Source organism: Rana temporaria, chromosome 7 (genome assembly GCF_905171775.1).
Source record: "Rana temporaria chromosome 7, aRanTem1.1, whole genome shotgun sequence".
NCBI lineage: Eukaryota > Metazoa > Chordata > Amphibia > Anura > Ranidae > Rana > Rana temporaria.
Genome location: NC_053495.1, coordinates 62,069,055 through 62,094,374, shown reverse-complemented (window position 1 = coordinate 62,094,374; position 25,320 = coordinate 62,069,055). Strand labels below are relative to the sequence as shown.

The 25,320-nt window shown below is 44.8% G+C and overlaps 1 protein-coding gene across 3 annotated transcripts in view; it reads right to left on the bottom strand.

Annotated features, from left to right (window-relative positions):
* DDX17 (DEAD-box helicase 17) overlaps positions 1 to 25,320 on the bottom strand; it is a 69,264-nt gene that overhangs the window by 18,384 nt on the left and 25,560 nt on the right. For all 3 annotated transcript variants that reach the window (XM_040359481.1, XM_040359482.1, XM_040359480.1), the window contains exons 5-11: positions 20,229 to 20,294; positions 20,010 to 20,151; positions 13,467 to 13,627; positions 13,120 to 13,292; positions 12,784 to 12,894; positions 1,914 to 1,975; positions 1,288 to 1,347 (exon numbers count right to left, since the gene is read on the bottom strand). In XM_040359481.1, the coding sequence (XP_040215415.1) occupies positions 1,288 to 1,347; positions 1,914 to 1,975; positions 12,784 to 12,894; positions 13,120 to 13,292; positions 13,467 to 13,627; positions 20,010 to 20,151; positions 20,229 to 20,294 (775 nt within the window). The remainder of the gene's footprint in view (positions 1 to 1,287; positions 1,348 to 1,913; positions 1,976 to 12,783; positions 12,895 to 13,119; positions 13,293 to 13,466; positions 13,628 to 20,009; positions 20,152 to 20,228; positions 20,295 to 25,320) is intronic.

The following is a 25,320-nucleotide window of genomic DNA, read 5'->3' as shown; positions in this document are numbered from 1 at the left end:
GCACCAGTTGATCTCCCTTCTAGAAAGGTGGTCCGTCTATACAATAAGACATGATATTCAAACCAGCAGCCATAAGGTGAGGGGCTGTAGACCAATCTCGGTGCTCAGGATGGATAGCACACATTTGGCACCCCCAACGTAGAAAGGGAAAGTTTAGGGGGTTGGAGATGCAGACCGAAAAACTGCCTCTTCAGTACAAGACCTTTGCGAGGGAAGAGTGTGAGAAGCCAGTGCCCCTTAGGTGGGCAGCTTCCAGCGTTCAATCCCCTCTATTTTCGTCAGGCCCCTGGCCCTGTACTGAGAGAGATCTGCAGCTTCTGTCAAAAACAAACAAAAAAAACAAAAAAGGTAAGATTTATTATTGCAAACTACTTTAAAAAGGTAAAAGGTATATATTATAGTAAATAACCTAAACTGAGCACAGAAAACCTTCATAAAATGTAACAGCAACTTACCTGTCACCTAATGCAAACTGACTGCAGGAAATAGTAATGCACAGCAGATAGCAATGCATTTTATAAATAAATCACAACAGCAAATGAGCGGTCAGCTGAAAATAGTTAATTACTCTTAAAAGGCCTATAGTTCATCACACACTGCAGGTATTAACTTTACATGTGGAAAGTCACTGCTACACACCGTTCCATACTAGTGAACCACCTTTCCATTGGGGAGAAGGAGACCAGGAAGTTTTCTAAAAATATTAGAATTTAAATCTTTTGTCATTTTGACAATGGCAAACTTGAGCAAGCTCTCCAATGCTGAGAACATCCAATTAATAATAGCATTGTTTTACAACCTCAAATACTACTAGAATATATAAAGGAAAACAAAACCAAGACTAGAATGGCTAGAAGTAACAAGAAACAGACTGAGGGACATATTTTTGCAATGTAAAAAAATGGCTTTGGTTGTTAACTAGATCTTTTTGAAGACAAGCAGCATGTTAATATACATATTAAATCAATAATAACGTTACAAGATATCAGAACAGCGAAACCCAGTAAATGTATTAATAAAATAAAAGCAACAAAGTGCTCTGTATAATGCATAGTGCATAATATTTTAATACTATTATGCTAAATACAAAATTTAAAACGTGGGTGGGTGGGTGCTGGATTGGGACACAAATAATAATTAAAAAAAAAAAAAACACCACACATGTAAGAGCAGCGTTCAACACCCTAGATATGAAAACGCCACCACCATCACAGAAACACATCTACTTCAATTGAACTTGGAAGAATACATTTTTTTATAAATACGCTGAACCTGAAAGTTACAAACCTAGACCTCGAGAAGCAACATCTGTGGCAATTAGAATTGGGGCTTTTCCACTGCGAAATTCTGGAGGAAGGGGGAAAAAAATAAAAATGCAATATTAAGAACCAACAGCAATTTGCAGGGGCAGAGCAGTTGAAAAAGCGATCGCCTTTCACAGAAAGCTATGTGGCATGGGTGTACTCATTATTCAGTCTGGAAACGATAGAAAATGTTTCAACCTGGACACACCTAAACTCAATTTATGGCAATACTGTAACGCAGAAAATACTTTGTTAAACTTTACATTGTAAGGCTCCATTCACACTTGTGTAACTTTTGACATCAAAGTTGCATTACAAGGCGCAACTGATTCTTTTCAATGGCACCTATTCAAAAATCGGTGCGACTTTAAATTTGTCTGCACTATGGTGCGACTGATCCAGAGAGCATAAAGTCAAATCAAAGTTGCACTGGAAACCATGTAACTTTGGAGTCACGCTACTGTGAACATTGAAAACATTTTTTGTTCAAGTACTCTTTAGGACCATTCTTTTGCAAAAATTATATTGCAAAGAAAGAAAGAAAAAAAAAAAAAAAAACCTCACAAGCTAATTACATGTAAATAATAAAGACTTAAACAGAAAACTCACCATTTAAGACCCAGTCACGCTCCTGTTGACTCTTATCACCATGAATACACATAGCAGGCCACCTACAGAGATGAAGCAAAACATAGGAAATTTAAAAAAGAACCTACAAAACTGAAACAAGGATTGCCTTACATAGACAGCTTTTTCATTAATAAAACCAAGGCCTCATTTACAGAAGTGCAGAGTCCCATACAGTGAGAATAATGCATTTGCTTACACATCTGGAGCTGCATGTACACAGTCTATGGAGACACAATGGCTGTATGGACACAGCCACACATAAGAGTTTGATGGGCATGCTGGGGTGAGTCTCTGACCCCCAATATACACTGTCTGCGTTCAAGGTCATGCACTTGCCCACCTATCAAACTTGGATGTACAGCTGTGTCCGTACAGCTTCTGAGTATTCGTTCAACAACATAGGCTGCATGCATGCCACTCGAGACATGTCAACAAAATACCTCATTCTCACTGTATAGGATGTCAACAAAATACCTCATTCTCACTGTATAGGCTTCTACACCTGTGTGAATGAGACCCAAGAACTAACAATTGTCTACTTTCCAAAACAGGTAGCAAAAGAAGCCATGATTTTATCTTACAACTTTAAAAGCACACATTCACCTTTTTACAAAAAATAAATGCACATCTTTTTGCAGGGGGATTATATATATTTTTTTAATTTACTATCCATCTCTATAAACATATTATTTATTTACTTTAATGTTCGAATAAAGAAAAAACCTGAAAAAGTTGACAAGGACACACAAAAGAAAAAGATCAAAAAGTTCCACCGCAATATGGGGGACTTCCGGTCTAATAATGTGTATCTTTGGCAACAAGATAAAACATCTCAAAATAGAGATGGGAATGAGAATAATGGTCGGCCTGAGATTTTGCCAAGCCAAACACCCTTAGTCTCTTCACAAATTAACAGCGGTACGAGAAGGGATAACCCTCCCCCTCATCCTCCAAGGGATCACTGCACACCTGTTAGGAATGATGGTCATGTGAAAGATGGACCTACCAGAATGTACCATCATCCATCACATAATACATACCATCAGGTCCCAGTTTATAATAGATTTGAACCATTCTGTGAAAACGAGGCAATAGGTGGATATCAATCTCCCCGTCCTTTTTTAGGGAGGGGGAGAGGGTGGCAGAAACGAGGTCCGGCCAACCACAACGAAAAGGCAGACCACCCTCCCAACCTCAGACACAAAATCAAAGAGATCCCATGTGGAGAGAATCTCCATATTGGGAGAGGGAATATGTCCATCAACCCAGTCAGAGGAGAGAAGACTTAGAGGGTGCCGAGGAGGACGAAAGGTCCAGAAAAAGAAGAGTACCGGAAAAAGTGGCATTTTCAATTTAAGTGAAATTACTCTCTCACAAGGAGACCAATATTTAACATTTAGGCTTAAAATGTGGCCTAAAAAAGCCAATTAATAAATTCGATGTTTTTATCGATATACATAAGTTTATACGAAAAGTAAACATGAAAAATAGGATTTTTGTACTCACCGTAAAATCCATTTCTCTGAGTTCATAGACAGACACAGCCTTCATTGACCTTAGGGTTATGCTTCTTCCTACCAGGAGATTTAGGCAGAATTCTACAGCACTTAAGGTGTTAAAACCTTTCCTTCATGCCGCTCCTCCCAGGGGGCGTGGCTCCCCCAGGCATAACCCACACCCTGCTCTAGCAGCCTTTGTTTGTACTGCTTGTTACGAACTAAGGAGGGGTGGGTGCTGTGTCCGTCTATGAACTCAGAGAAATGGATTTTACGGTGAGTACAAAAATCCTATTTTCTCTTTCGTTCATAGACGGACACAGCCTTCATTGACCTTAGGGACGTCCCCAATCAGTGTCAAAAAATTCGAGGGGTGGGAGAAATAACACAGCAAAAAACAGGTTACACCCCAAACAAAACCGGAGTTACTCAACGGAGGAACTCCTACCTTAAACTGCCGCCTGTAACACCCTGCGGCCGAAGGAGGCATCAGAAGATGCACCCACATCCACTTTATAAAACTTTGAAAAAGTGTGGACCGACGACCAGGTCGCAGCCTTACACACCTGTAACACAGTGGCTCGGTGTCGGAAAGCCCAAGAGGCCCCGATCACCCTGGTCGAATGCGCCGTGCCCAGAAAAGGGGGCGCCCGCCCCTTCAGGGCATAGGCCTGAAGCACAACCTGTCGGATCCACCTGGAAATGGTGGCCGACGAGACTGCCAGGCCCTTACTGGGACCGGACACAGACACGAACAGCGAGTCCGACTTCCGGAACGGAGCTGTCGCCGACAAGTAAACTCGAAGGGCCCGAACCACATCCAGAGAATGTAAAGTGGCCTCCTTCTGGTTTTTCGGCTGAGGACATAAGGATGGAAGAACAATGTCCTCGTTAATGTGAAAGGCCGAAACGACCTTCGGAAGAAAAGAGGGCTGCGGGCGCAGCACCGCCTTATCCTGATGGATGACCAAGTAGGGGGCCTTGCAAGACAAGGCCGCCAGTTCAGACACTCGTCTGATAGAGGCAATAGCTACCAGAAAAACCACCTTCTGCGACAAGAGTCAGCAAAGGGATCTCCCGAATGTTCTCAAAGGGGGCATGCTGAAGCGCCGAGAGGACCAAATTCAAGTCCCATGAAGGCAGTGGAGGGCGCACCGGAGGGGCCACATGGCGGACCCCCTGTACAAACGTGCGAATCAAGGAGTGTGCCGCTGAAAATAGACAGCCAGAGCAGAAATCTGACTCTTGATCGTGCTCAAGGCAAGAGCCTGGTCCACTCCCCGCTGCAGGAACAGCAGGATCCGGGACACCACGTAAGTACGGGGGTGCCACTTCATCTCCTCTCATAGAGATGTATGCTTTCCATGTACGATGGTAAATTTTCCGAGAAGTGGACTTCCGTGCACGCAGCATGGTAGAGATCACCGGGCCCGACAGGCCCCGGTCCTTCAGCACCTGGCTCTCAACAGTCACGCCGTTAAAGCCAGTGACCGTAAAGCAGGATGGAAGATCGGACCCTGAGACAGGAGATCTTCCCTCAGGGGTAGACGCCAGGGGACGTCTGCCACCAGATGTACAAGGTCCGCGTACCAAGAGCGACGTGGCCAGTCTGGGGTGATCAGGATTGTTGGAATCCCTTCGGCATCCACCCTGCGCAGCAGGCGAGGGAGGAGCCTTAGAGGAGGGAAGGCGTAAATCAGGTGATAGTGACCCCAGGGAGCCACCAACGCGACTGACGCGTCCGCCCACTGGTCTTTTGACCTGGCCACGAACCGTGGCACCTTCCGATTGAGACGGGACGCCAGAAGGTCCACGTCTGGAGTGCCCCATTTTAGGCACAGGTTCTGAAACACCTTCGGGTGGAGAGACCACTCCCCCGGATCCAGAGTCGTGCGACTTAGGAAGTCGGCTTGCCAATTCTGAACCCCCGGAATGTATACGGCCGACAGAGCCGGAACAGACCTTTCGGCCCACCGAAGTATGTGAGCGACCTCTGTCGCTGCAGCCAAGCTCCTTGTGCCGCCCTGATGATTGACGTACGCCACGGCCGTGGCGTTGTTGGACTGGATCCAGACAGGACGGCCCTGCAGCTCCAGGGACCACCTGGCAAGGCACAGCTTTATTTCTCGGAGCTCCAGAATATTGATCGGCAGGCGGGACTCCTCCCGAGTCCAGCGCCCCTGGGCTGACTGGGTGCCCCAAACGCCCCCCAGCCGATGAGGCTGGCATCCGTCGTGACCACTGTCCAGCGGCACTAAAGAAAGGACTTCCCGGACCGAAGCACCGGAGACGTCAGCCACCACGCCAGGGAAGACTTGGCCAGATGGCTCAACCGAATCTGGTGATCCAGAGAAGATGGGACCTTGTCCCAACGTGACAGAATCTCTCTCTGTAGTACCCTGGTGTGGAATTGGGCATACGGAACCGCCTCGAAGGAGGCTACCATCAGACCCAGAACCCTCATGCAGAAGCGAAGTGATGACCACTTCTGGGACGACAACTGTCTCACTGCAGATTGCAGGGTCTTCAGTTTTTCCAATGGGAGGAACACTCTTGCCTCCCCCGAATCCAAAACCAGACCCAGGTGTTCTAGTCTCTGGGACGGAACCAACACTGACTTCTTGAGATTCAGAAGCCAGCCGAACTCTCAGAGAGTCCGACACGTGATAGACACTTCCTCTAACTCTGAGCCTGAAGAAGCTCTCAGGAGAAGGTCGTCCAGGTATCCCACGATAGCGATCCTTCGCTGCCTCAGCAAGGCCAGGATCGGGGCGAGCACCTTGGTGAAAACCTGTGGTGCCGAAGCCAGACCGAACGGGAGGGCCACAAATTGAAAGTGGTCCTCCCCGATCGCAAAGCGCAGAAACCTTTGGTGTCTTGTGCAAATGGGAACATGCAGGTATGCGTCCATGATGTCCAAGGACGCCATGAAGTCCCCCTGGTGGAAGGCCGCTATGATCGATCGGACCGACTCCATCCTGAATCTTTGCACTTTGACAAAGGAGTTGAGGGCCTTTAGGTCCAGGATAGGGCGAACCCCTCCCTTCTTGGGGACCACGAACAGATTGGAGTAGAACCCCTGAAAACGTTCCTGCGAGGGAACCGGCACAACCACCCCCCTGTCCAGAAGATTTTGGACAGCCCCGGACAGGGCTAGCCGACTATCCGGAGGTTGGAGGGAAAAAATCTGTTTGGGGGACAAGAGAGAAACTCTATCTTGTACGCCGAGGCAACCACCTCGCAAACCCAACGGTCGGACAGAAGAGACAGCCACCGATCCGCAAATTCGTCCCCCCACCCGAGACTGGGGCGAGGGGCAGACCTTAATGCGGAAGCAGGCTTGTCCGCAGGCTTGTTGGGTTTGTTAAACCAGGTGCGCTTTCGCCCTGCAGCAGGGGCTTTAGCACCTTGCGGACCGTTTCCCGCTGTGCTGGGCGCACAAAAAAAACGCTTAGGGGTAGTGAAGGTAGGGCCTTGCTTGCGGCGAGGTTCCTTACCCTTCCCAGACTGCGTAAGCAACGTGCTTTTACCCCCCGTGGCATCCTTTATGATGTCATCCAGGGACGCCCCAAAAAGCCGTTCGCCCTTAAAGGGCAAATCCACCAAAGCCTTTTTAGAGGACTGGTCAGCCGACCAGCACTTCAGCCACACAAGGCGGCGTAGACGGAAGCCCTGGAAAGCAAAGGTATCGTATACATGGCCGCCTCGCAGAGAAATTTTTGACCCTGAACCAATTGTTCAGCCAGGTCCCTAGAGGACTCGGAAGCACCTTGGACCTCCAGCTCCTGCAGCAGGAGCTTCGCTCTTTCAGTCAGGGTCTGCGCCACCAGGGCTCCGGCCAGAGCCGGCCTCACCGCCGAACCCACTACCGTGAATAGGGAGCGGGCCACGGCCTCCACTCTCCTATCAGCGGGGTCCTTGAATGCAGGAGCCCCCTCCACAGGCAACGTAGTAGCCTTGCTCAGTCTGGACACAGGAGGGTCCACTGACGGAGGAGAGACACACTTTTTCAAGAAGTCCTCCTCAAGGGGGTAACGGGTAGCAAAGCTTTTAGGAATAGTAAAAACTTTTTGCGGTGTATCCCATTCCTTATATAACATATTGTGCAAATAAGGAACACATGGGAATACTTTAGCGGTATGCGGTGGTTTGCGGAATCCAAAAGGGACTGACACCGCTGGTGTCTCCGCCACATCCTCCATTTTTAGAGTCTCACGCACCGCCGTAATAAGAGCTCCAACAAATTCCTTGTCAGCCGACTCCGCGGCAGAGTCATCCTCGCTGTCCATGTGGGTTAAGCCCGCATCCTCTGACATTACAGAACCAGAAGCAGCAACAGCATGATTCAGCATGTTCAGGGGGGGGGGGGGGGGGCGGCGCTTTTTACCCCCCATCCGAGCACTGGCTGCTTCAAACCTGGTGAGAAAGGACTCCAGGACAGCCGACACTGCCTCAACAGATGTGGCAGGGGAAGGGGCGCTAAGGGTTAATTCCGGCATTGTTAGGAATGAGGGGCCTGATTCAGGCTCCATAGCGCAGCTGCCGTGTCACCCCCACTGCCAAAGCAGGAAAAAAATCCCCCACAGGTCACCTCCTGGCCGCTAGAACAGAATGGGGGCCCCTGGGACTCACCACCCTCCCGGTACAGCGCGGTCTGTGAAGGACAAGATATGCTGATAGGAAGCTGCAGCGCTGCGTCTGTCTCCTCAGACGGATTCGCGGTCTTTTTCCACCGCCGAAACCGTCACAAGAGGCCAATCGAAAGCTGAAAACAGCGCTGGCCACAAGAAAATGGCCGCCGAACAATACAAGCGCGGCTCCAGCAAAATGGCCGCCGTGCCGCAGATTTAAAAAGACAGTGTACCTCAAACTGTCAGCACAAAAAAATCACCATACAGCACACAGAAAAAGTCCAGAAGTGAACACCACAGTCCCCTGCAGTAACACACAGCCCCCGCTATACCACGGGTCCAGTGAACATGAGCCCCAGAAAAAAAAAAACCCGCACAGCCGTCACCCAAAAGGGGAAGGAGGGAGAGGAATAAGGGAGAGAGGAAAGCAGGGAAAAACCCTCAGTCGACCTCCCAAGGGAAAAACATTCCAGCCAGACCACTTACCTGAGTAAGGGGCCACTACTTACCTGTCCTGCGACTACCCGGCTGGAGGTATCCCAGACAGAACCAACGTCCGCGAACGGCATGGCTGTCGGCCAGACACACTGTGACAAAGCCATAAAAGACCAGTCATATGTGTGCCCTAGAACCGAAGTTCCCCGGCCGCTCCTGGAGCAACGGGGCCTGTCGTGGACATCCCAAAGCAGAGCTGAGGGCAGGCACACGCTCGAAGGCCGAACATGGGGGGACTACAAGGGTTGAGGACCCAGCCTGTAACCCAGTCGGCTGTTGATAGAAGAATCGCAGGATTCAAAAATGCAGGAACAAAATAATAAAAAGCGAGAAAAATCGAAAGAAAAAACTCCAGAGTCCAGGACTCCAGAGAGAGCCTGACTCTCCTGTCGTTAGGCAGAAAACAAACTGAGGCTGCTAGAGCAGGGTGTGGGTTATGCCTGGGGGAGCCACGCCCCCTGGGAGGAGCGGCATGAAGGAAAGGTTTTAACACCTTAAGTGCTGTAGAATTATGCCTAAATCTCCTGGTAGGAAGAAGCATAACCCTAAGGTCAATGAAGGCTGTGTCCGTCTATGAACGAAAGAGATAAAAACATTTTGAATAAAAATTCCCAGCCTACCACTAGCAATTCCTCAGTAGCACAGGACAGTGGATTGCGCAACAAATCCCTGTTCAACCCCTTGAATAGAGCAAACCACCAAGTGGAAACATTCAAAGGTCTTGTTATACGAGACCTTGAGCGTATAGCCCCTAAGAGAGATTTTAATCCACAACACATATTGGATGGAATCACTTCACTTGAAAAAAGGAAGGATATAGTGATAAGACCTGCAAGGGGGGGGGGGGTGTTGTCATTCTGAAAAAGGATTTTTATTTGAACCAGTTGAGGGAAATGTTAAATGATACAAGTACCTATACCAGATTGGACAAAGACCCTTCGTTTCAATACGAAAATTAGTTGAGAAATTTGTCTCCACCTCAAACAACAAAAAAATACTATCAAGGAATTTATTACTTGTAAAACTATGTATGTGGTCTATGCACTTCAGTGCCCGTGCGGCCTGATTTATATAGGCCGCACAAAACGGCAACTGAAAATTAGGATTGCCGAACATGTTGTGAACATTATTAAGGGTTTCAAAGACCACAATGTGTCCCTCCATTTCAAGCTTTTTCATGATCAGAACCCCATTGGCCTGAAATTTTGGGGTACAGATCACTTAAAACCTGCATGGAGAGGCTCTAACCTTGTTAGAGATCTCTCCAAAAGAGAAACTTAGTGGATATTCTCTGTAGATACCTTATCCCCGAGAGGGTAAAATGTAGATCTAGATATAAAGCGACTTTAGGATGCCAATTTTTTGTGATATCCTTTTTTGACATACATATTGGTGGATGATTACAGTTATGGTTTTATAAGTATTCATTTGTATGTGTTTTATGTACTATTCCAATTACAGCCACTGTTTGATTTATATTTTCATATATATTTACATTTTTTAATGATACATTTTAATATATTTATGATATATATTTTAATTTTATATCTGGATGAATTTATTCAGCATGCATTTGTAGTGAATATGCTGTGGATATGTAATTTCTGTTTACAGTTGTATTTATAAATATTGATTTTAACTACTTCCACCCTGATTGTGAAACATATATACAGTATGGGTTAATGGATACACTGAATCTCTATCGCTGTGTCCATTTCCTATGGTGGGGGTGAAGTGTATTAACTAGTATGCAATACTACTTGATCTGTCCTTCCTGCCCCGCTCGTTTTAAAATGCCTAAACGGAGCTCAATAACACTGTGGTGTGACGTGCATCCAAGTTCATGCCCTTTGTACTCCAATTGGTCAGTGCGGGAATGGGGAAGGAGGATTTAAGTAAGCGTGGACGTTCGTGTAGCCACGCCCTCCGTAACAGTCAACGTATGACGAAACTAGTCAGGGCGTGAGCTACACGACACGTTGGAAATGACACTTGCGCTTCACCGAAGGGAACCAGGAAGCATCTTACTACCTGTGAACCAGCCGGTGATTTTAGCAGGAAACGCTGATCGGGTCTAGGATCTGGTGACGTTTTTTTCATTTCCAATGTTCTTGATTTTTAATGCAAATGTACGTATGATGTATGGGGGAACTTGATGGAAGGGGTGAATGCTACATAAATAGGATTACACTATGTTTGCCCTTTCTGTGTTGATTTGCTATATCTGAGGCTGATTCCATACAAGTGGCTCCCCAATAGATGTATACCGCAGCAGTCTTCATTTGAAGAATCATTTTATTGAAAGGCCTGTCTTTTGAAATTCTCTGGTGAGTTTGAACCCCTGAGGGGAGTGTTCACACGTGGTGGATCTTGAGAGTGCGGTGGAAGGTGCACGCTACCCATCTCTTTAAGGACTACTTTTGAACATTTCTTTAAACACCTGGGAGTGGCTATTCATCTATTATTTACTGTATGGTGGTGTTGGCCACCTCTTATATCCAACACTAGCGCTGTTTGTATTTTAACACTGGAATGGACATTTGTCTTTACTTTAGTGTCATGAATACTTCTTTAACATATTATTTACAGTGCCTTGCGAAAGTATTCGGCCCCCTTGAACTTTGCGACCTTTTGCCACATTTCAGGCTTCAAACATAAAGATATAAAACTGTAATTTTTTTTTTGAAGAATCAACAACAAGTGGGACACAATCATGAAGTGGAACGAAATTTATTGGATATTTCAAGCGTTTTTAACAAATAAAAAACTGAAAAATTGGGCGTGCAAAATTATTCAGCCCCCTTAAGTTAATACTTTGTAGCGCCACCATTTGCTGCGATTACAGCTGTAAGTCGCTTGGGGTATGTCTCTATTAGTTTTGCACATCGAGAGACTGACATGTTTTCCCATTCCTCCTTGCAAAACAGCTCAAGCTCAGTGAGGTTGGATGGAGAGCGTTTGTGAACAGCAGTTTTCAGTTCTTTCCACAGATTCTCGATTGGATTCAGGTCTGGACTTTGACTTGGCCATTCTAACACCTGGATACGTTTATCTGTGAACCATTCCATTGTAGATTTTGCTTTATGTTGTGGATCATTGTCTTGTTGGAAGACAAATCTCTGTCCCAGTCTCAGGTCTTTTGCAGACTCCATCAGGTTTTCTTCCAGAATGGTCCTGTATTTGGCTCCATCCATCTTTCCATCAATTTTAACCATCTTCCCTGTCCCTGCTGAAGAAAAGCAGGCCCAAACCATGATGCTGCCACCACCATGTTTGACAGTGGGGATGGCGTGTTCAGGGTGATGAGCTGTGTTGCTTTTACGCCAAACATAACGTTTTGCATTGTTGCCAAAAAGTTCGATTTTGGTTTCATCTGACCAGAGCACCTTCTTCCACATGTTTGATGTGTCTCTCAGGTGGCTTGTGGCAAACTTTAAACGACACATTTTATGCCACTCTTCCATAAAAGGCCAGATTTGTGCAGTATACGACTGATTGTTGTCCTATGGACAGAGTCTCCCACCTCAGCTGTAGATCTCTGCAGTTCATCCAGAGTGATCATGGGTCTCTTGGCTGCATCTCTGATCAGTCTTCTTGTATGAGCTGAAAGTTTAGAGGGACGGCCAGGTCTTCGTAGATTTGCAGTGGTCTGATACTCCTTCCATTTCAATATCGCTTGCACAGTGCTCCTTGGGATGTTTAAAGCTTGGGAAATCTTTTTGTATCCAAATCCGGCTTTAAACTTCTACACAACAGTATCTCAGACCTGCCTGGTGTGTTCCTTGTTCTTCATGATGCTCTCTGCGCTTTAAACAGACCTCTGAGACTATCACAGTGCAGGTGCATTTATACGGAGACTTGATTACACACAGGTGGATTCTATTTATCATCATTAGTCATTTAGGTCAACATTGGATCATTCAGAGATCCTCACTGAACTTCTGGAGAGAGTTTGCTGCACTGAAAGTAAAGGGGCTGAATAATTTTGCACGCCCAATTTTTCCGTTTTTTATTTGTTAAAAAAGTTTGAAATATCCAATAAATTTCGTTCCACTTCATGATTGTGTCCCACTTGTTGATTCTTCAAAAAAAATTACAGTTTCATATCTTTATGTTTGAAGCCTGAAATGTGGCAAATGGTCGCAAAGTTCAAGGGGACCGAATACTTTCGCAAGGCACTGTATATATGTTCATAGAGTACAGGCAGTCCCCAAGTTAAAATCTTACCCATCACGTCTCATCCTGCGAGTTAGGTCGTCACACCGGCGTTTGGTTTCTACAAAAATAATAGTCTTATTTTCTTTCTCTGCCATTATTTCTTCCATAAGTTGGATAAGCCTGAAAAAAAAAGAACAGATATTAAACCATAAAACAGACAAAAGGCAAATCTAAATGGGAACCAGTCTTATGAAATGTTTTGATTAAATTATGCCCTACAGTGTCAAGAAGTCCAGTCAATTATAATTTGATACAAGGCAAACATTCTCAAACAGCAGCATCAGAAAGTTATTAAAACTACATCAACTAATTTGCAACATTATAAATGCAGAGTAAGTGACATACTTGTGATCTTTTTCACTTTCCTGGCATACATCAACAATCTGGAGGATATTATGATTTGCAGACAGCTCCAAGTTTCCCACATTGATCTGAACATAGTCCCTTAAGAAGTCCTCAGCCAGTTGACGCACCTCTTTGGGCCACGTTGCACTCCACATCAGAGTTTGCCTATCAGGCTGAAATTAACCAAATGTTTATAAAAAAACAAAAACACACCGGACATTAAACCAAAGATGAAACCATTAGTTACAATTACTTTAATTCCTGACTGTGGTTAAGCTTCCTCTCGCAGGGTACAGCAAAATCTTAATTATTTTTTTTGGCACAAAAACTTTAATAAATGTTCATACCCTGATTTGGTCAACAATTTTGCGAATCTGTGGTTCAAAACCCATATCAAGCATTCTGTCTGCTTCATCAAGTACAAGATAGGTACAACGCCTCAGGTTAGTTTTCCCAACCTCCAGAAAATCAATAAGCCGTCCTGGAGTGGCAATGCATATTTCAACACCTAAAAAAAAAAAAAAAAAATATATATATATATATATATATATATATATATATATATATATATATATATATATATATATATATATATACACACGTAAAATATCACAACCTAATAACCCATGCTTTGCAATGGTTTTCTTTGGTCTTAGATTTGCAAAAATATGTATAAAAGCAGTACATTACTCTACATGCACTTTAGTAATTGCCTTTTACATCAATATGCAGCAGTGCTTTAAAATGTGGACATTAATTCAAATTGTGAAGATTTGCTATGTTATAGGGAACATCTAGAAAGGTTAGATGTGCCTAAAACACACTTAGGAAAAAATAGATTGACGATTTATCTGTTAAATTATTTTCTTGGAGCAAATCACAGGACGCAGAGCAGGCCAGATCCTCCTCTTCTTGGGTCCCACTTCTGTGCCCCTGGGCCCTCCCTCCTGTCAAGTTCCCCCACAGAAAGCAGCTTGCTATGGGGGCACCTGAGCCAAGTCACAGCTCCCTGTGTCCAGCCCCCTTGCTCCCGATTGGCTGACTGACTTTGACAGCAGCGGGAGGCAATGTTGCGGTGTCTCATTCAGGAGGGAGAGTCTCAGATGGCTGAGACACTTATGGACATCAATGGGGCTCAGGTGAGTATTACGGGGTGCTGGGGCGGCTGCTGTACACAGAAGGCTTTTTATCCTAATGCATAGAATGAAGATAAAAATAGGATTTTTGTACTCACCGTAAAATCCATTTCTCTGAGTTCATGGACGGACACAGCAGCATTGACCTTAGGGTTATATATATCCTTCCTTTCAGGAGAGACTAGGCAGAAAAAAACAGCACTTCAAATGTTAAAACACTTCTCTCAGTATAGCACCTCCCAGGGGGCGGGTCCCCCAGGTACATCCCACTCTCTGCATCATGCAGTCCCAGTTCGTAAACAAGCAGTACAAAAAAAGGAGGGGTGGGTGCTGTGTCGGTCCATGAACTCAGAGAAATGGATTTTACGGTGAGTACAAAAATCCTATTTTCTCTTCCGTTCATGGACGGACACAGCAACATTGACCTTAGGGACGTCCCCAAGCAGTGTCAAAAAATTTCGAGGGGTGGGAAAAACACAGCAAACCAAACTTCACCCCACACAAACCAGAGTTCCTCAACGGAGGAACTGCAACTTTAAACAGCCGCCTGTAAAACCTTGCGGCCAAAGGAGGCATCCGAAGATGCACTCACATCCACCTTGTAAAACTTTGAGAAGGTGTGGACTGACGACCAGGTCGCTGCCTTACACACCTGTAAAACAGACATTGATGGCGAAAAGACCAAGAGGCACCAATCGCCCTGGTCGAATGCGCCGTAACCTGAAAGGGAGGCGCCCGCCCCTTTAGGGCATAGGCCTGGAGCACGACCTGTCTGATCCACCTAGAAATGGTGGGCGATGAGACCGCCAGACCTTTCTTAGGACCAGTCACCGACACGAACAGTAAGTCCGACTTCCGAAACGGAGCCGTAGCAGACAAGTACACCCGTAGGGCCCGAACCACGTCCAAGGAATGCAAAGTGGCCTCCTTCAGGTTTTTCGGCCGAGGACATAAGGATAGCAAAACAATGTCCTCAATGTGAAAAGCCGAAACAACCTTTGGAAGGAATTACGGCTGCGGCCGCAGCACCACCTTATCCTTATGGATGACCAAGTAAGGAGCCTTGCAAGACAAGGCCGCCAGTTCAGATACCCGTCTGACCGAGGTAATTGCCACCAGAAAAACCTTCTGAGACAGAGTCAACAAAGGAATCTTTCGAATGTCCTCAAACGGAGCCTCTTAAAGCACCGAAAGGACTAAATTCAAGTCCCATGGAGGCAGTGGAGGATGCACAGGAGGGGCCACATGCCGAACCCCCTGCACAAACGTACGCACCAGGGAGTGCGCCGCCAAGGGTTGCTGAAAGTAGACGGCTAAAGCCGAAATCTGACTCTTTACCGTACTTAAGGTGAGAGCCTGATCCACTCCACGCTGTAGGAACAGCAGAATCCGGAACATCACGTATGTACGGGGGGTGCCATTTCATCTCTTCACACAGAGATGTAGGCCTTCCACGTACGATGGTAAATCTTTCGTGAATAAACTTCCGTGCTCGTAGCATGGTAGAGATCACCGAGCCCGACAGGCCTCAGTCCTTCAGCACCTGGCTCTCAACAGCCACACTATTAAAGCCAACGACTGTAAAGCAGGGTGAAAGATAGGACCCTGCGACAGAAGATCTTCTCTCAGGGGTAGACGCCAAGGGACGTCTGCCACCAGGTCTGCGTACCAGGGTTGGCGCGGCCAGTCCGGAGCGATCAGGATTGCTGGTATCCCCTCGGCTTCCACTCTGTGCAGCAGGCAAGAAAGAAGCTTCAGAGGAGGGAAGGCGTAGATTAGGCGATAGTGACCCCATGGTGCCACCAACGCGTTTGGCGACTTAGGTAGTTGGCTTGCCAGTTCAGCACCCCCGGAATGTACACGGCCGACAGAGCCGGAACGTACCTTTCGGCCCACCGGAGGATGTACGCGACTTCCGTCGCTGCAGCCGAGCTCCGTGTGCCCCCCTGATGATTGACGTACGCCATGGCCGTGGCGTTGTCGGACTGGATCCTGACTGGTCGGCCCTGCAGACCCAGAGACCGGAGCTCCAGGACATTGATCGGTAGGCGGGACTCCTCCTGAGTCCAGCGTCCCTGGGCTGACTGGACACCCCAGACACCCCCCCAGCCGAAGAGGCTGGCACCTGTCGTGACCACCGTCCAGTGGCACGGCAGAAACGGTTTCCCGGTCCGAAGTACCGGAGATGTCAGCCACCACACTAGGGAGGACCTGACCAGACGACTCTGGTAATCCAGAGACGAAGGAAGCTTGTCCCAACGTGACAGAATCTCTTTCTGCAACACTCGAGTGTGAAATTGAGCATACGGAACTGCCGAAAGAGGCCACCATCAGACCCAGCGCTCTCATGCTAAAGCAAAGCGACGCTTACTTCTGGGTAGCCAAACGCTGCACCGCAGACTGCAGTGTCTGTAGTTTTTCCTTTGGGAGAAAAACCCTCGCCTCTGAGGAGTCCAGGACTAACCCCAGGTATTCCAGACGCTGAGACGGTACCAGTACTGACTTCTGGGTATTCAGTAGCCAACCGATTGTTGATGTATGCCAGGAAAGTGAAAAAGATCACAAGTAGGTCACTAGAGGCCAAAACCCTTTCCAAGATGGCCACCGACATGCAGAAAAAACAGCATGTGGGCTACAAGAAAATGGCCGCCGATTCAATAGGAACGCGTCCCCGGCAAAATGGCGGCCATACACGCGTTTTAAAACACAGTGACAAAAAACAGCAAATGCACCAGACCCTGCAGGTCCCCCCCAGCACACACGGCATCATAAAAGACGAAAAACTGCAGCGCAGCCCCCGGGCAGTAACGGAGCCCCCAGGCAGACCCCCCACCTCACGGCCGCCACCCAGAATGCGGGGAAGGAGGGAGAGGAAGGGAGAGATGAAAGCAGGGCGGACCCTCGATCAACCTCCCCAGGAATGCACCAGCCAAACCACCATGCCAAGGCAAGGGGATACTACTTACCCATCCTGCGACCACCGGCTGGAGGCATTCCAGACAGACCCAACGTCCGCAGCAGACACGGCATGGCATGGCTGTCGGCCCGGCACACTGTGACTCAGCCATAGAGACTGGTCATATGTGTGCCCTGTAGCATATAGCTCACCGGCCACCCCTGGCGCAATGGGGCATGTCGTGGACGGCCCATCGCGTAGCTAAAGGCCGGCACACGCTCGATGGCCGAACATGGGGGGACTACAAGGATCGCAGATCCAGCCTGTCACCCAGTTAGCAGTTGATTGTAGATCCCAGGATCCAAAAATGCAGGAAAAACAAAATAAAAGCGACAAAATCAAAGAAAAAAAAAACTCCAGAGCACATGGGCCCAGAGAAGCCATGTCTTCTCCTAACGCTAGGCAGAACAAAACTAGGACTGCATGATGCAGAGAGTGGGATGTACCCGGGGGACCCGCCCCCTGGGAGGTGAGGTGCTGTACTGAGAGAAGTGTTTTAACACTTGAAGTGCTGTTTTTTCTGCCTAGTCTCTCCTGAAAGGAAGGATATATAAACCTAAGGTCAATGCTGCTGTGGCCGTCCATGAACGGAAGAGAGAAAAAAAAACAAAAAAAACACTGACTTTACAATGCCTTTAATAGTCATTACTATATGGGTTATGCTGCCACCTTCAAAAAAGGAGGGACGAGAGAGAGAGAGAGAGGGGGGGGGAGAGAGAGAGAGGGGGAGAGATTTCTGTGCACCCTGTGATGTACCTGAAGAAAATCATTTTACAAAGGATTTATGTAAAAAAAAATCCTAAACAAAAAAAAGCTGCCTGCATCACCCATCTTAAGAAACTGGCATCCAGAAGCAAAATCATCAACGTTGTGGAACTTTGTAAACTTTTGAAACTAGCACAAAACTGGGGCTTAGCTGATGTACAAGGCCAAACAAAAAACTTAAGGGTATTAAGGGTTAGGCATCTGGCAAATCCAAACAAAATTATTTGCAGGATGATGAACAGGAAAAAGCTTTGAGGTGGAGTGCCCTATCACACTAGGTAAGAATGGCCCAATGTGATAAGATTGCAGAGTGGGGGGGGGGGAGTGAGCAGCATGCCCCAATGAAAGTGGAGCACTACACCTAGAGACTGGAAGTGCCTAACTAGTGGATCTCAGCGAGTTTGAGATGCCGGGAGATCTCAGAGCAAATGGTAGAGCAGTCAAGTGCCAGGCCACCTACAGCCCACATGTGGATGGGAAGGGAATGCAAAGGGAAGCACTGGGAATGGTGCAGTGTGAACTTTATAGTACCAAGCTAGTGAACAGAAGGTGACTGGTACAAAAAGGAAGATTTTTTTGAGAATGCAAGGGCAGAATAACTTCTCAATCCCGATTTGGGGAAAAGAAGGATATATCAGTTTGGGAGGAGAGTCTGAGAGTAAGAAAAGGAGATGTGTTATGACAATAGCTAGAAGTAGTAAGGTAGTGAAGTTAACCTCCCCACGCAGTACTTAGTGGCCCTGAGTGGAGAAAACAGGGCATGGGCTGCCTCGAAAGGCCCACTAGCAACACCTGAAAGAATTATGGCTGAACTAGATGGACTTGTGTCTTTTTTCAACCTATGTAACTCTCATGCAGGGGCAACCAAGGGGTAGTATTTAGAGTAGGTTTCTAAACATGAGAAAAGACAAAGACCAAATATGTAATAATGAAGGGAGAACATGAATGAGAAGGCCGTTTGTATTGGACCCAGGTACCCCAGATGATACAAGCACAATATATGTTATACTTACCTGCTCTTTGCAATAGTGTTACAGAGAAGCCCCCCACCGCCGCCCTCGGCTTATCCTCTTCTATAGGGGCACTCGTGCAGACACACTCTGGAGTCGGACTGTGTGTGACCATACATGCATACAGGGTGGCTCAGCCCTGCCCCCTCCTCACAGGATTTGACAGACAGCAGCAAGAGCCAATAACTCCACCAGAGCCTCCTGTGAAAACTCCTACTGCTGCAGACAGAACAATGTTGGATCGAGAGAGGTCTTAGTTAAGGTTGCATTCACACCTGACCAACAAGCAAAATCCCATTATTTTCAATGGCACCTGTTCTCATCTGAGAGTTTTGTCACCTCATGAAAAACACCTAAAGCTCAAAAAAGTACATGAGCTTCTTTTTAGGAAGATTACAGAAGTTTTTCTGCTTTTTACATTGGTGACCTTTTGACCTGTGCATAAGCGCGGTAAAAACGCGAGACTTTCTGCCTGAAAACTAAACGCTCAGGTGCGAATGCAGCCCAAGTCATTAACGGGTGGCTAGAGAGAGCTGCTATTGAAAGTTTTTTTTTTCTTTTTATCTTATTACAGAGAATGCATTAAAAAAAAAAAATTGCCCTTAGAACCCCTTTAATACGTTTTGCCATGAGATCGACGGGAAGCAGGAATTTCAACGGCACTCATCAGCCCTATAATGAGATATAACCAGATCCAGCATTCCAAAATCAGACTTAGGAAAGGCCCATCTAGATAGCTGCATAGAGACCCAGTCATCACCTGTGTAGTAGGAACCTTCATTAAAGAAAAAAAAATAAAGAAAGAAAAAATAGCCATCAAAAAAATAAAAAATAAATAAAGTTTGAGACTTGAAAGAGAGAGAGCGCCTTATCCTAGGCCCTACATTGTTTGCTTGCCAGTAATATAGCCTCCTGTAGGTGGCAGTATAACCCAGTCTGAAATTCAGGTTTGTCAATGCACAGGAAAATAATTCTTGCAATTTCAATGCAGGTTGCAGTCTCGCAAAAAAAATTTAACCTTACCTCTCTCTAGATCTCTTATCTGTGGACCCTTGGGAGCTCCACCATAGATACATGTGCTTTTTAAACGGGATGACTTTCCATAATCATCAGCGACTTGTTGCACTTGCTGAGCCAACTCTCTGGTTGGAGCGAGAACTAAACACTGTAATGCGAAGTAGGATTAGCTTCCATGAAGCCGTTTTGTCACAGGGCTACAATGATAATAAAAACCATACTTACAATTGGTCCATCCCCACGCTCCAGATAAGGCTGGTGGTTAATGTGTACCATAGCAGGCAGCAAATACTTTAGAGGAAAAACAAAACAAACATGAACCCGTGAAACGCTGATAAATGAGGCACTCTAAAGCTGATCTCTCTAGGTAAACAGTTAAATACACAAGAGCTTTTTAACCTACCAAAGGATTTGTATAAATGAGAATCGCTTATGCTTTAGTGCAGTGGTCTCCAAACTGCGGCCCGAGAGCCCAATGTGGCCCTTTGCTTGCCTTTATCTGGCCCTTGGGGAACCATTTCTCCCACTGATACGAGACACTATTCTGCCATCCAACACCAACAATGGGGCACCATTTTTTTTACCATTGTTTACTCCCACTGATGTCAGGAAAATTTCAACTCACGCTGACCACAGTCCCGGCCTTCTAAATAAACCAGCCCTTTGTTTAGAACGATTGGAGACCCCTGCTTTAGTGCATACATTTTAATGCATTAAGGCAGGCCATTCATTTTGAATTGCTTGGCAATGCACCTCAGCACATGAAAATATTTACCTTCGCTAGTTTTGGAAACGTAGTGCATCAAAGCACAAAATAATGTGTATTGGTAGCAAGGTACAGTGCAGGCGTTTCCCTCCCAATTCAGAATTAATGTCATGGAAATGCACCCTTTCTTGCTGGTTACTGCAACACACAGAAGGTGTGCATTTGCCCCTTAATGATCAAATAGCTGTAATAATGGGGTTGATTTAATAAAACTGGAGAGTGCAAAATCGAGTGCAGCTCCGCATAGAAACCTTCAAGGATTTTTTGCAGGAGATGCACCCAAAAAAAATTATGTAATTATGTGTGTGTATATATATATATATATATATATATATATATATATATATATATATATATATATATATATATACATACATATATATATATACACACACATACAGTACAGACAAAAAGTTTGTGTTTAAATTGTTTTTCCACATAAATAGAAGAACTTTACATACTTTCTTTTCTTTTTTTTTTTTTTAAATATCAGTCATTATAAAATTCACAGGTTCTTCATACATATAACATTAACATATACAAACTTCATATTACAAAAATAACATAAAACATTTGTGTGGGTACAGAGCTGGGTCCATCCTTACGATACTATCTCTATAGTGATGTCCTTTAAACTAGGGGCATATTCTCCTCTCCCCTCTCCCTAATCAAAAAAAAAAAAAAAGGGGGGGAAAGAGGGGGGGGGGGGGGGAAGTGTTAAAAAGTGTTAAGAGAAAAAAAAAAGGGGGGGGATTAAACACCCCCTAACAAACTCATCCCTTTTATAATATAACCCAACCCTATCCCCGTGTCCTTACTTTTTTAAGGAAGTGAGATGGTGGACCTTCTGTCCTCCCCATCACTTCAGATTATGTGAAAAAGAGTGAAGGGAAAGAAAAAAAAAATATATAAACATAAACCAAGAGAGAGAGGGGAGGAGAGAGCTCCCTCTACATATCAGCCTGCAGGTTATCTTCTCTCCCCATAACCTTCAGATAAGTCTGGGATTGCTTAAAGTGTATCCATTTCCCCCAGATTTCGTGGAATTTTATTTCTGCCTCTTTCTGATAACTTATCAGCTCCTCCATTACTCTTATTTTATCTACCTCACTAAACCATTCTTTTATTTTTGGTGGATCTTTAATTCTCCAATTTCTCGGAATTAATGCTTTTGCTGCATTTAAAAGAAATGGGGTGAGGGATGCTCTGTAATCTTTCCTCTGACCCTCCATAGCATGAAATAAACATTTCCAGGGGTCCAAACATATCTCCTTCCCTTCTATCTGTTTTATTAGACCCAGTACCTCCATCCAATATGTTTGGATAAATCTACACTGCCACCATATATGAGCATGGTTTCCTTCTTCTCCGCATTCCCTCCAACACAGAGACGATGTATCGCAGTTTATTTTATGCATTTTTGTGGGGACATAGTACCATTTGGTCAGTAGTTTGTAGTTCATTTCCTTCACCTTTGTATCTTTTGAGGTGGATTGTACATAATCCAAGACCTTCTTCTTTAACCTATCTGGAACTTTTTGTTTTAATTCACTCTCCCATTTTTCCAGGGGGTCTATTGGTCCCTTCTCATTAGAGGACATCAACAGCCTGTATATTTTAGAGATCGTCCCTTTTCTATTCATCCCTCCCTGTTCTATCAGTCTCTCCCAGGGATTTAATCTTTCAGCACTTCGCAGTGGCTTTGGGAGGGATTCAGTAAAATGTTGGAGCTGCATATATCTCCAACTATCCCACTGTGATACTCCGTATTTCTCTCTTAGTTCTTCCAATTGGCATAGCCTATTCCCCTTTAAAACATCCCTTAGCCTCAGTCTATCCGAGTCCGTCCACTTTAGGTACAGTTTATTATTTTTTCCCGGTGGGAAATAACAATTTCCCATTAAAGGCATCAGTGGGCTATTGTATTGCCCCTTCGTATCCTTAATTACTTTGTCCCATACTTTTAGTGTTTCTATTGTAATTGGAGCGGATGCTTTAGGAAGATCTCTATATTTTTTCGGGATCCAAATAGTCTGGCCTAACTCCGTTTTATTCATATTCTCTTCTAGGGACACCCATTTCTTATGTGGTATACTATGAACCCAGTCTATAACTCTTTTTATTACTGTTGCTTCATAATATTTTTGGGGGTCTGGAAGTAGTACCCCACCATTTTCTTTTAACCTACTCATTACTTTATATGAGATACGACTTCCTTTCCCCTTCCAAATACATTTTTGTATTAGACTTCTCAGGGTTCTAAAATATGCCCCAGGAATACCGATTGGCAGGCTCTGGAAGACATACAGGAATTTCGGAAGTGTCATCATTTTAATTACATTTATTCTTCCTAACCATGACAATCTATATGCCTGGTATCCCTTTAGATCTTGTTTGATTTTATTCAATAGGGGGATGTAATTATCCTGGTATAAGTCTGTTGTTGTTACTGATAAGTAGACTCCTAGGTATTTCAATCCCCTTTCCCTCCATACGGAAGGGAAAAAGTGTTTTTAATTCTCTTTTATCTTTTAAGGGTGTATTTATATTTAATATCTCAGTTTTTTCCATATTTATTTTAAAATCAGATATCTTTCCATATTCCTCCATTTCTTCCATGACCTTTGGGAGTGATTGTCTAGGGTTAGCTATAAATAACATAATATCATCTGCATAAGCAGCTATCTTATGCTCTTGCCCTCCTACCTTAATGCCATTTATTTCCCGATTCTTTCTTATGGAAGCTAGGAGGGGTTCCAAGGACAAAACAAACAATAAAGGGGAAAGTGGGCATCCCTGACGTGTCCCATTATGTAGCTTAAAAGTCTCTGACAGAGTCCCATTTACCTGGACTTGCGCCGTGGGATATGAGTACAATGCCCCTATCCATCTCATCATTCTAGTTTTCAGGCCAAATCCTTGCAATGTTTGTAACATATATTCCCAATTGACTCTGTCAAAGGCCTTTTCAGCATCTACAGATAAAAAAAGGGCCGGTCTCTTTCTCTCTTTTGCTTCATGTATTAACAGAGTTGTCCTCAGTATATTATCCCTTGTTTCCCTTCCAGGGACAAAACCCGTTTGATCTGTCTCTATGCAATCTGGCATATGTAGTTTCAATCTTTCGGCCAGGATCCTAGCGTAGATTTTAATATCTTCATTAATCAGGGATATTGGCCTAAAGCTTGAACATAGCGTTGGATCCTTGCCTTCTTTTGGTAATATTGCTATATGAGCTCCTAATGCTTCCTTACGGATTTTCATCCCTTCTCCAATAGAGTTCTTATAGCAATGAAAATACGGCGTTAATATTCCAAGAAATGTTTTATAATACAGGGATGTATACCCATCTGGTCCTGGACTTTTTCCATTTTTACTACTTTTAATTGCCTGTTGGATTTCCTCCTCAGAGATCTCACGTTCTAATTTATTTGACTCTTCTTCTGAAATAGCTAATAGTTTTATTTTCTTAAGATATTGTTCAACCTTCTCTTTCCTCTTCTGTGTTTCTTCTTTATCCTGACTAACGCTTACTTTATATAGAGATTGATAATACTCAAATTTTTTTTTACTAATATCTCGTCGTATGTTTCAGAGTCCCCTTTTTATCTTTTATTTTTGCTATATAATTAAGATTTCGTCTAAGTTTAATTGCTTCTGCCAGTAGTCTCCCCGGTTTATTACCAAACTCATATAGTTTTTTAGCTGTTTTTAGGAATACTCTTTTTGTCTCCTGTTCCAACAAATTTTTCAATGCCTCTCGTTTTCTTGTTAGTTCCTGCATTATATTACTGTCAATTAACTCTTTATGTGCCCGTTCCAACTCCTGAATTTCTTGTAAGATCAGTTTTTTTTCTGCTGCCCAGATTTTCCTTCTTTTTGCCCCTTCAGCTATTAGTCTTCCTCTCATAAATACTTTGTGGGTTTCCCATAGTGTAGATGGTGCAATATTTTCTATATTATTTTCTTCAAAAAAGAGGTTTAGGTCCCTTTCCAATGCATCACTAATGCTAGACAAAAAGTTTGGACACACCTTCTCATTCAAAGAGTTTTCTTTATTTTCATGACTATGAAAATTGTAGATTCACACTGAGGGCATCAAAACTATGAATTAACACATGTAGAATTATACATAACAAAAAAGTGTGAAACAAGTGAAAATATATTTCATATTCTAGGTTCTTCAAAGTAGCCACCTTTTGCAGCAGACACATCTATAGAACTGTTAATAGGAGACTGTGTGAATCAGGCCTTCATGGTAGAATATCTGCTAGGAAACCACTGCTAAAGAAAGGCAACAAGCAGAAAAGACTTGTTTGGGCTAAAGAACACAAGGAATGGACATTAGACCAGTGGAAATCTGTGCTTTGGTCTGATGAGTCCAAACTTGAGATCTTTGGTTCCAACCCCTGTGTCTTTGTGCGACGCAGAAAAGGTGAACGGATGGACTCTACATGCCTGGTTCCCACCGTGAAGCATGGAGGAGGGGGTGTGGGGGTGCTTTGCTGGTGACACTGTTGGGGATTTATTCAAAATTGAAGGCATACTGAA